The 11,951-nt window shown below is 52.4% G+C and overlaps 1 protein-coding gene across 1 annotated transcript in view; it reads right to left on the reverse strand.

Annotated features, from left to right (window-relative positions):
* HOXA3 (homeobox A3) overlaps nt 1–11,951 on the reverse strand; it is a 17,793-nt gene that overhangs the window by 3,571 nt on the left and 2,271 nt on the right. The window contains exons 2-3 of the mRNA XM_030885298.2: nt 11,329–11,422; nt 1–348 (exon numbers count right to left, since the gene is read on the reverse strand). Coding sequence (XP_030741158.1) covers nt 1–228 — 228 coding nt within the window. The 5' untranslated portion in view covers nt 229–348; nt 11,329–11,422. The remainder of the gene's footprint in view (nt 349–11,328; nt 11,423–11,951) is intronic.

The raw sequence follows: 11,951 nt of genomic DNA on the forward strand, positions 1-11,951 counted from the left end.
ACTCAGGGTGCGCAGACATGCTTCACTCAGCTCGTGCGCCTTGGGGTGGCCCCCGGCGCTGGCGGGCGATTGGAGTGAGCAGGCGGGTCGGTGGTACTCGCCATCGGCGCCCAGAGACGCAGACGCAGGGTACGGCTGCTGGCTGGCATTATAAGCGAACCCGTTGGCGGCCTGGTAGGGGTAGCCACCGTAGATCGCCGAGCTGTCGTAGTAGGTCGCTTTTTGCATCGCGTTGTTTCACGATCCCGATCGCACACTCTGACAGGGGCTTGACACCCGTGAGGGCGCACATTGGCACGCCCCCGCGGTCACGTGACGCTCCGCCGCCAATGGCCGCCCCGCGCAGACCTAGGGGCGAGAAGCGCAGCGCGGTAAGGGCTCGGCGCAAATCCATCTTACTCTCAATAGCTAAGTGACATGAAAGCCATAAAAGAAAAAGTGGTCAGCAATATTTAGCAGCACGACTTGGCCCCGGGCGCAGGGAGCCGCGCTATAAAAAGCCGCTGGAATTTACTGGCAGCTACAAATATTTGCTTAACTTGCGTCTGGAGTTGGGGGGTTTTCCGGGCAAAGAGGAGAGTGAGTGAGCGCTGGAAGCCGGGCCTCGGGGTCCGAGGTCCTACAGACTGGAGTGGAACCGGGCTGGAGTCCTTTTCAGGGAGAAGGCACGTGGGGTGTTCTGTACCATCCCTCATGGGGATCTCGGGGAAGGGGCCCTCGAGGAAGCAAAGGGAAAACTTGGGTTGACCAAAAATTTTCTCCAATCCCTACTTCAGGTCTTTTATTTGCCAAGAGAGTCCTGAGGTGGGGCGACTTCTCACACAGACACTTCTTGGACCTTTCTGCCCTCAAAAGAGGTTTGCACTAAACCTTGCTCTCTAGTTTCCCTCCCTGACCCCGCTGGGTTTCAGAAGCCCAGTTTTGTGGGGGGATATAACCCACCTCCTCTAAAGGAGCCCCTTGTGACCAAGGAAGGGGGGAGAGAAAACTTTGGATTGGGTGTGTGTAGGAGCATCTATGACAACGATACCCGCTCCAGCAAATCCCACTCCCAGTGGGAGCCAGTGGGTCTTCAGCCCACTCACTGAAGCCAGCCACAGGAAGCGACCACCACCTCTCTCTCCCCCAGTTCCAGAGCCTGCCTTGGATTTTCGGAGGAGCTGTTATTCAGGGCAACTATCAAATTCTACCTGTTAAAACATGATGGATTCGAGAGAAAAAAACAACCCACCAGGAACCTGAAAAACCAGCGTTCATCTCCATGACCACGGCTTGAACTCTCCTCCCAACTTCACGATAATAGGTTCTGTCTTAGAAAGTGCTGTGTAATTTGATGTATGGGGGTCATTTGGCCCCGGACAAGGGATGGACGCACCAGCCATAAAATCCTGATCTTTGTCTGTGTTGTTGTTGTTATTTGTTAACTTGGCCTATTTTCCTGATTCAGAAATGGCAAGTAAAGGGTAACCCTAAAAATCCAAAAAGCAATTGGAAGCTGTCGCAACCTGCTTTTATTTAGATCTCAGTTTGCAGGAGTGAAATCTGTTTTCTTTTTTTCTTTCTCAACCTTTGTGTGATCAACATCTGGTTCTCAACTCTTAAAAGTTCCTTGTGGGTTCTATACAGTCTCTCTCCACACACACACTCCTGTTTCAGAATGTTTGTCCCTGGCCATCGAAAGCAATTATAACGGCAAGTTACAAAAGAAAACAGTTTACACTTCGTGCCCCCAACTCTATGTATTTGGATTGCAGAGTTATTTGGGTTTTCCAGGGAACAGCAGATACTTTGTTAACTAAGAAAAACAACAATGTGATAAACAGCTACCAAGAGATGATTATTTTGTTTAAAATAATGGATTTCATCATTAAACCAACAATCTGACCTACATCTGAGAAACAAGCACCATTAATTTTCCAGAACCTCAATTACCGCACCAAAGAAAGCATGCATTTTCCTGATCCTTGGGATATTGCTTCTCTTTTGGAATTAGAGAGTTATAGGTACCATGAGTGAAGGAAATAAAGAACAAAACAAAAAATTTAAACTGAATATCAAGGTAATGTCTCAATTTCTTCCTCTTTCACCTGAAAACCATTCTTCTTACATATGGTTATATTGTTACTGCCTGCCAGTGTATACATTTTTTAAATACCATGCTTGTGTAAAATAAAACATCAGGTTAAGAAGATTACTCCGGACACTTGAACAGCAAGATATTAGATAAAACAAAATTAAGTTGATTTTGAAGGTGCAATATTTCAAGTGACTGGCTAATCCACTATCAGAAGCTACACTGGCCTACTGTTTACTTAACTGAAGCCTTTTCATCAAGTAAGTTATGCGTTATTTTGTGAAATAAGAAATCTATGTTTAAAAACCCAAGTGTATAATGGCTCCCATAAACTTAAAACATGACTTCACCTCTGAGCTCCCACCAAAGTCCTCCCTACTGTTTGAGGTCAGCAAACAGCCACTTTGGACACACACACACACACACACACACCCTCCCTCAACCCACCCCCAAAGTTTGTAACCTAGTAAAGAAGTTGGAGATTTGCCAGTCAGGGAACTTTGCTTTGGACCCCCACCCCCCCTCAAGCCAGGTCTTTGGGGGGGGGGGGTATTTCTCCACAAAGATCAGTTTCTGGACAATAAGCCCCAGAAACAAGAGTCAACAGAGGGTTGATGAGGCTAAATTGAGTGCAGAAAGCAAGCCCTATTGTCTCCCTCTAAAATCTGCTCAAATTCAACCTCCTTCCTTCAGATACACGCTCCCTCTCTCCACTCCCTCCCTTCCCTCAACCCGGAGTCCGGGGAGTAACGCTGGGTAAGGAGCCCCCGGGACCCCTGGCCCACCCTTCTCTACCTCCCCACCCAGAAAAGTTGAGGCTGGGCTAGGGGAGAGGGCAGAGGTGGGGGCGGGGATGGGAAAGCGGCCTGAACTCGAAGTGTAAGGGTATCAGTCACTGCCGGGAAGGAAGCTCCGGCTTGTGAACTCTTCTTGAACCGAGATTTAAGTCTGCAGCCATAAATCACCGAGACATAAACTCCGCCATTCAGCGCCGAGAGCGGCCGGTTGTGGCCCTGCTTACCTTAACTTCTGACGAGCGCCGCGAGCGCCGATTCGGGCTCCGGCCCCGGCCCGGCTCGGCGGCCCAGCCGGGTCCCCTCGGTGCGGGATGGTCACCGACCCTCAGCATCAGCCGAGACTGCAGTCGGGAGGGGAGACCCCGAGGCCCAGACGTCGCCGCGCAGAGCGTGGCCGCCTAGCTCCTCCGGCACGGCTTGCCCAGGGCGGACTGGGGCGGCTTGGACGCCCCCTCTTCCCACCCACCCCACCCACCCACCCTTCCCCCACACACCCCCGCCCCTGCCCTTCCCGAGGGCAGCAGCCGTGGCCCAGAGATAAGCGCTAGCGCGGCGCGGGGCTCTGCGGGCGCTAGTGGCACCGACTTGGGTATGTTTCTTATGAATATTACGCGCGGGGCCGCGTCTGGTCCGGGGATGCGGCGGGGGGCGCTAGGGGCGGGCGGCGGGGAGGCCGCGGCAGCCGGGGAAGCGCGGGCCGTTGTGGGGGATGGGGGCTGAGGCAAGGGGAGGAACAGGAGCGAGGGGGGAGCGCAGCGGCAGCAGGAGGAGGGCAGCCTCTCCCACCCCCCAGCGCCCTCCCTTTCCTCGCTCCTAGGCGTCACTAAAGTCCAGGAAAATTATGCTAATGAGCACAAATGGCTCTCACAAAGGGGCTCTCTTGCCGGGCTCGATTTCTTAGGGGTCTGTTTGAGAACCGCAGAACCCGCTTCACTGAGCATCGTCAGTTGTGGGCCTAAGGGAAAGAGTGCCACGAGAAAGTAGGAAGTTCTCCAGACTTTAGGCTCTTAACTTGCTGGCAGCCCTCCCCCTCCAGGTACCCCAAAGCCAAAGGGGGAGGGGGGAAGCAAGGTAGCACCTTCTTTCTCCAGAGACCTCCCCCCCAGGAGCCAGCCTGGGCTATACCTTTGGTTATATTTTCAGAATAAACCCTTGAAACTGTAGCAGCCAGTAAGGAGATGGATCCGGGAGATGCACCCAGGCTGAGCAATAGGATGGGATGCTCCAGGCACAGGTGGACCCCCAGGGTGCCTACTGGGTGCCTAAGACCTGGGTCTCTAGCCCACCCCATTCCCATTTCACAGCACACACAGGCAGCTTACACACAGATAGAGCTCTGACCCCACATAAACCGACTCCCGTGATATTTTCTTGCCTAATTACTGGGGTGAATGTGTGCCTGAGTTCAGTAGAGGAAAGGCCCCAGTGTACTCAGTAACATCACCAGAACTTTAAAGAATATGGGGTTTCTCCTTCCCAAACCCTCCCTCACCTCTGGCCCCAAGAAGGCCCACAAGAGAACCCTGCAAGTGTGTGTGTGTGTGTGTGTGTGTGTGTGTCAGAGAGAAATGGAGCTTTCTTGCAATTCCAAGGCGTCAACTGGCGGCCCTTCTCAAAGGAAGGTGTTAAAAATATAAGTAGTGTGTTTAAACTGTCAGGGAGCCAAAGTGTCACCTTAAAGCAAAAACAAAGCCAGGGGAAAAGGGAGAAATCAAAAAGCACTCCAGGCCAGGGTGGCCTCATGCATACCAATGGTTTTTGTCATTTATGGCTGGGCAAGATTTATGACTCAACGCCCCAAAGCTGTAAACAGAGCACAAAACAGCAAACACTTGCTCCTTATGGCATATTGCGGCCGCGCAACATGAAAGGGCGAACCAGCAGCGCGTAGGAGGCTAGAACCGCTCGCCGGCATTTTCTCTTCAAACCCGGCGCCCGGTAGGATGTGGCATTTGAAGAAAGAAGGCGTGGGTCAATAATCAACCCTCACTTTCTCCTTAAACTGCTGACGCGACTGTCGCCGCCTTCGCTCCTAAACCAGCTGCAGGGAAGGCCAGCTCGCCCCCATGAGAACCTGCCCAGGAAGGGACCCCAGAGCTCCTGAGCTAGGGCTGGGGCGCCCGCTTTTCCGTCAGCGCCCTTTGAGACCACATCGGCCAAATGCGGGAACTAGACGGGCCGACACGAGCTGGAGCCCGGGAGCCCAGAGCTGGGCCTGGGGGCTAAGCGGCACAGCCGTGCGCGCTCGCTCGGCGGCTTCTGCGCCGCGCCGCCGCGAGCGGAAGGGCTGGCCTCTTCGCACCCAGACACCTGGCGGCCCGGCCTCAGGCCTCTGCTACCAGTCAAAAGGCTCGCTTTGGAGGAAGCTCAGGCCAGGTGATTTTATTAGATTTTGAAATGGCTGGAGGTGTTCTGTTATTTTGTTTTGCTCTGGTTGTTGTTTTGCAAGAGAAAATACCGCTTGTTGAGTTTCGCCGCTTAGAAACTACCCGCCGCTGCCGCCGATCCATTTCTGAGCACAATCCGCAGCCGCCCTCCGGCTCCGCCAACGACGCAACGTTCGGTACTGAGCAAATGGACCTTTTGGCGTTCCAACCCTCAGATCTCTGCCCTCCCCGATTTCTCGAGAGTTAGGGATTGGAAGAAAACACTATCCGCTCTAGAAGGCTCTTTGGAGCAGAGCCTGTGCGGTGGGGGGTCTCCGTTGAGCATGTCTGAAGAGGGTCTGGGGGCTCCACCACTATGTGTATGTAGCCCAGGAGGAAGGAGAGGAATCCTCGCTCTCGCCAAAAGCCACCAAACTCCCAGGACGGGAGGACATTTATTGCGGAACTCTTGCTGGCTTGTGAGGGTGAGGCTGGCGTTTTGCGGGCAGAAACTAGCCAGCCCAGCTCTTCCCTGAGAGAAAACACCACCTCCATTCTGTGCTTTTTTAGAGAACGACAACCAAAAGAGAAGTGGGCAAAATTTTTAAAAAGCCGTTGATTTCTCCTGGTGCAAGCTTTGCTACAGAACCAGCTTCAGAGTTCAGCGTTAGATATTTATTCCGCTTGCTGGCACTAAAACAACAATAAAACGATGCCTCTAACAATCCTCTATTCCCTCTCTCATTCTTTCTAGCAAAACTATATTATTTATGAGTCTTTAACTGGGTCAAAAATGCGCCCGAACTGAGTCATAAATCATATGAAATGCTGACAAGTAATTGAACAGCAATTAAAGCTTACATTTTATATCCAAGGGGTGTTTTAGAGCACTTGAAACTGCCTCACTTAAACAGGGTTGCCGTGGAGCAGAGGCTGACATGCGGGAGGGTGTAACCGGCCCCTTGTTCTCCTAAAGCAAAATCCCACTGAAGAAGGGGAAGCCCAATTTGATCCCCTCCCCCCAATACATACAGTTGAAAATAGGATTTAAAAGAAAAGACTGAATCAGGTTCCTGACTCCTTAAAGGCACCCATTCGCCCCCTTCCCCTGATCCAAGGTGGGAAGGAAAGCAAAGCTTTCTCTATCTTCTCTGGGACATCCCACTGGTATGGGGTCCCCAACACTCAATTATCTCAGCTTGCTGAGTCACTTGGAAGCAGGCGATTTCATTCGTATCTGCCTCCAACCTGGCTGCAGCGCCATTTCAGAAGCTTTGAAGCCAGAGAAGTGTGGTCCTTCCTCTCCTATGAACCTGCCTCTGGACTTCAGCCCAGGATCACCCATGGGTCCTGACCTCTCCCAGGCGATTGGGAGGGGTGGCCATAAGCCAGAGAGCCTCCAAGCCTGGCTGCTTGCTCTGGGTCGTCCGTCTCCTTAGGGTTAGAATAACCACCACTGCGCGGCCCTTCTCAGGCCTTCCCTGGGCAGACCATGCTTTCACAGAAACAATGGGCCGCCCTCCGCATGGCATCCGCTCCCTGGGTTCTGCCGGCAGACCAGTGGGCAAGTGAGCCCTGCAAAGTGGCCCCAAGCATCATCAATAATATGGCAGCGTATCTACACACGCATGGATTTCCTTCTCCCAGTTTCTCCAGCTGTCCGGGTCAGCCGGCCCCCTCTGTCCCTCAGTTGGCAAACAGCACCAATGGGGAGAGCTTCCCCTTGTCACCCATCCTGAGCCTTCGACTCAGTTCCTGGGACTCCAGCCGTGGCCAGCTGCAATGGCCAAAGTCACCCCCCATGCTGGAGGCTGGAGGGGCCCACCTAGTCACCCCAAGTGCCTCTCCTTTATGCCTCCCAACTCTTTTTAGGGAATTCAACGGGGCATCTGAGGCGCTGCCGGGGATCTCTCAAAGGTTTCAAATAAGAAACAAAGGAAGAGCAAGGCGGAGGGTCCTGTCCGCGAGCCTGGGTCTCCTCGCCTGACCTTTGTCGCTCACAGCCATAACTCATTCTAGATATGAACAATTAGCGGAAATACCTGAAAATAAATCCCATCCTCCAGGAGTAGCCTCTCGTCCCGTCGGCTAGCTCGCCCAGTACTGCTCCATGAGCACCGAAAACTGGCAGCCGCGCGAAAGCCGCTCTCCGAGAAGGGAACGGCAGAGGGGTGGGGTGGGGGAGGCGCTCGCTCCGTACAGAGTCTAGAAAAACGTAATCACCAGCGAAGCCCGCCCGGGTCTCCGCTCCAAATGCCACAATAATGCGCTGTATTATGTGCTCACGTGGTCATACGTCAACTTAAATCCTTTTATTTGAAATGGGGGATCACTGAAGGAACTACATTTCCAAGCACAACATTTGGCTTTGGGGGAGGGGTGATAGGGGACCTTGACTAGCAACCGGGAAGAGTTTTGTCTTAGACAGTGAGAAGCTGGGGGCCTCTCCTGCTCCCCTCCCCCACTTCCTCGGGCCGCTTATCTCCGATGATATTTCTTTACACAAGGGAGCAGCAATGCTGTCTGTCGGCTCAGAGTCCATGGAACTTTCCTTAGGGACTCCCACCCCACCGGGGAAGCAGCTGAATCCCACACAGGCCAGCGCCCCACTTGCCTCTGGACTGTTGGCCCGAGCATCAGAAAGGCAGGCCCAGGGACTGGTTGAAAAGCCATCCAGTAAGGACTGGACTGGACTGGCCTGGCCTGGGGCCTCCCGCACAGGTTGCCATTGTCTGGAGTTTGCTAACACCCCCGCTAGACACTCCAGCCACTGGAGAAACCAAAAAGGCCAATAATTACCTGACAAAAGGTTAAAGAACCTCCTTCAATTCCAGTTGCTTTGAGTGGATGGGAGCCCACCGGGCAGGATGTGCTTGGCTCCAGAGTGGTGGGTCAGGATTCTGCAAAATCTAGAGGGACACAGCCCCTGCGAAACCAACCTGCGCTTACGCATTTCCTCAATGCATAGCTGAGTGATACATGAAATTATAGGTTTCTAATGATGAAAAATGTAAGGGGAAATGATCTAATTGTCTCTGTGAGAGAGAGAGAAAATCAACCTTCCCTGGCATCCCTTGAGTTAACCTAGGGCCTTCTTTGCAGGTGGTCTGTCCCCTTCCCCTGAGGCTCCCACCCACCCACCCACCATCAGGAACTGAACTGGGCTAGCCCTGGGCCAGAGGGACCTGGCTGAAACCAATAAGCATACCCACCACCCCTCCCCCACAAGTTCCTCCCCTATGCCTGCCTTCTGTTTGGTACCTTTGCCCTCAGATTTCAACACTTTGCCCTTTCACAAGCCACCTAAAAAGTTCCTATTTTCAGGTCTTCCTTTCTCAATGTTGGGAGTACTCTGAGGCTTGGGAGATCCCCCAGTCGTATTCTTTTGTTCCTTTAGAGTGGGTCTTTAGCTGGCTCTGTGTCTCTAAGTGTGAGAAGTCACTTGTAGCAGCTGCAGGAGGTTGTGCATGAATCCTTCTCTCCTCTCCTCCCCTGCGGGGGAACAGAAGGGGCCTGGTGAGAGTGTAAGGCCCTCAGGAAGGGGGCCTGGTCATGAGGGTGTCCAAATCAGAAGAGCAATAAAAGAGGAGGAGACCTCCCCACTTGAAAATGAGGTCTGGCCTAAATGGTGGCAGTATTCCATTAAGGTTCTGTCTGTGGTATAACTTTCCCAGCTTTGACCTGAAGTCACAGCCACCACCACCATCACCACCACCACCATCACCAACCCCTCTAGCCAGCAACTGTCCAGCTAGAACGTGAGAACACAAAATGAAAACCTACCTGCCTTTCCCCAGTTTGAAGGGTAGGGAACAGGCTCAAAGGCTGACTTGCAGACAGCACTCTCCTGTCCCCAGTCCACTCTGCACACCCCTCCCAAGTCCTTCATACTGGCCTCTCCAAATACACCAGGAAAAGGCCTGGAAATATTGCTGAGATGCTAGCCAACTGTACCCACCCACCCACCCTCAGTTTCTGCAAAGATTTCAACCCAAAGATGAGAAAGAGCTGCCTTTAGAACTCTCAGAACAGTCTGGAGCAAACCAAAACTCCGGAGGTCATAAATCAATAGAAGTCATTGGTACTGCTTCAGAGAAATGCCTTAACGCCAGCAAACTCCAGTTGCATCCCTGCTCCAGCCTGCAGCCTCCTGGCCTCTCCTTACAGCCCAGTTAATGTTCCAACTACTGCTTAACAATTAACAACCTGAGGTAAGATGGGGTGATTTGGTGGGATGAGAAGGGAAAATCGGAGGAAGTCAAAGGACATTCCAGTGCTTCCCTAAGGGAGAGTTTGGAGAGGGCAAAGCTCTGGCCTGCCTGGCCCAGCAGCAGCTCAGTATCCTCTGCTTTCAGCCTCTCTGAAATCCACTTTCCTGGAACAAGCCTGTGGGTCTCAGTCTGTGGGTCTCTTTCAATCCAGTTCCAGAGACTAAGACTAGAGCAGTTGTAGTCTCTGGTCCAGCAGACTAGGAAACTCAGCTGCCAGGCCCCCTTCTGCTTCTACTCACTTCACTATCCCAGCTTGAGTTGCAGCCTCCTCCGGAGGAGGCCACCAAAGCTATAATGGGGGAAAGTTGGCCCGCCCGCCGGAGGGAGCAGGCTACTAAGGATACAGACCTTTGGTCAATATTTGCAAAGTTGTTGGCAGATTAGATATACCTGTACTCAAACATCACAATCTGATTTCCCTATCAAAAATACACTTAATGTTTTCTCCCCTTTGGGAACTCTAGTGATTTTTCTTTCCTACTCAGCATCAGGTAAGGCTCTCTTCTCCCACTTTTTTTTTTTTTTTTGTAGAGGTGATAGATCACTATTTAATATGAGATCTTTCCTGTGGGTGCAACTGCAGTACAAATGGGCTCCAAGTTCTCCGGACACAAGTGGATGGGTACATCATTTTCTACGCATAGCCCCACTCTTGCAGGCATGTATACAAGCAACAGTTCTGTTGTTGGCAGAGGTGCACATCAAACATACACACTGCGTTGCAGGTTCCTGAAATGCTCCATCTGTATTTGATCCAGACAAACAGAAAGTAGCAGAGAAAGGAACTCAACTTTACCATGACTCATTTTACTATGCATCAGCTTTAGAACACAATTGAATAGCGTCTTGCAATTAATTACCCAACTGATAGCTATTGGGGGAACTAAATTTAAGAAAGACTGAGACCTAGGGAATCGAAAACAATAACCTTTGAATTCTTTTAATTAAACTTTTTAAAAAAGCAGTAATTCCTGAAAGAACCAAGCAAACCCCTTCCTTCATATGCTCTTCAAGCTTTTGAAAGCTCCTCCAGCAGCCCCCTCCCCTAAAGAGGCACGTAATTTATGGATCTTTTACAAGGTAATAAACCACAGTAATTACCTCCCCACATCCCAAAGTAAGAGAACAAATTAAGCCAGAATTTGAAAAGAATTGTAAAGCGTTTTCCCTTCTTCCGAACAGGAAAAGGGAAGCGTCCTGTTTTCGCGGAGGAAGAACGGTGCATCGATCCCAATCCGTGCACCGAGAGCTGCTGCCTGCGAGGGCCTGACCACAGCAATTGCCCGCGTGCCCGGGAAAAAGCAAAAGAATCTGAGAGACTGCAAGGGAGGACACAAGTTTCTTCAACCGAGCCGGTGACCATTTCCAAACATCCCAGCCTCCGCAGCCGCGGCTGTCAACAAGGGCAGCGGCCCACGCGGCGGCCGCCGCGCTGTGGCCTCTCCTTGCCTTTGCCTTTGCCGGGCTGCCCGGTGGAGTGGCTTGTCTGGGGCTTGCAAAAGGAAACAAACACACCTCCTGTGGCTCTCCACGAGCCAACCCACCGTACCTTTGGCCGCCACAAACGCTCCTGCTGCATCCCGCCGCCGCAGGCTTGGGGACCGTTCCTTTGTCTGCAGCTGAAGCCCCACATTCCCGGAGCGGCCCCCCCACCCCCGCAGCTGGGAAGACCGAGCGGGACAAGTCCTCCAAAGTTAAATATTGACCCGGACCTCTTTCAATTCGCTGCAGTTACTGGAGCCCAGGAGGTAAAACGCATCCCAGGAAGCCTGGTGCAAAGCTCGCTCAGCAAGGCTAAGAATTTTGACACAGCAGCTTACCTCGAAAGCTGTTTAAATCGGAACCAGGAATTGCCTCCCAACTCCGGGGGGTGGGGGGCGGTCAGTGGCTCGCCTTTTCCGGTGTCCAGGCACTCTGCGGACAGACAAACAGCAGAGGGTGAACGGTAGCTGCAGAGGAAGGGAGTCGGAGGGCCGGAGTTGGACACGCGTTTGGCGCGGGCGCCAGGGTGGCCCCCGGGGTGACGCGGACACGGAGGAGTCGCCAGGGCGCTCGTCCATGCGGCGCACTCATTGCTTGAAAGGTTCCAGTCTACAAATGGCCTGAAGATGGTGATTTATTTTTGTAAAATAAATACATACTCCATCTCCGCACCCACACTCTCTCCTATGTTCTTTCTTTTTTGGGTGGTGGGTGAGTGAGAGAGGGAAGGTGGAGGGAAAGGAAACCCAGGGTGATGAGAAGGTGGCAGCTGCGTTGCTGCACCACCAGCTCTGCTGAGTGAGCTCCCCAGCACCCCAACTTGGGGAATGTAAATGCATGCTTAATTTTCTTTTGCTAACAAAGGGAAGCCCTGTCTGGGAGCTTTCAATCACCGACTCTCCTGAAACCTCACTAATAGTATTCATTTCTGTTGGGAGAAATCAGATGGAGCTATCCCCCC

The sequence above is a fragment of the Echinops telfairi genome, unplaced genomic scaffold, assembly GCF_000313985.2.
Source record: "Echinops telfairi isolate 266 unplaced genomic scaffold, ASM31398v2 ScPeMD7_23;HRSCAF=83, whole genome shotgun sequence".
Classification (NCBI taxonomy): Eukaryota; Metazoa; Chordata; class Mammalia; order Afrosoricida; family Tenrecidae; genus Echinops; species Echinops telfairi.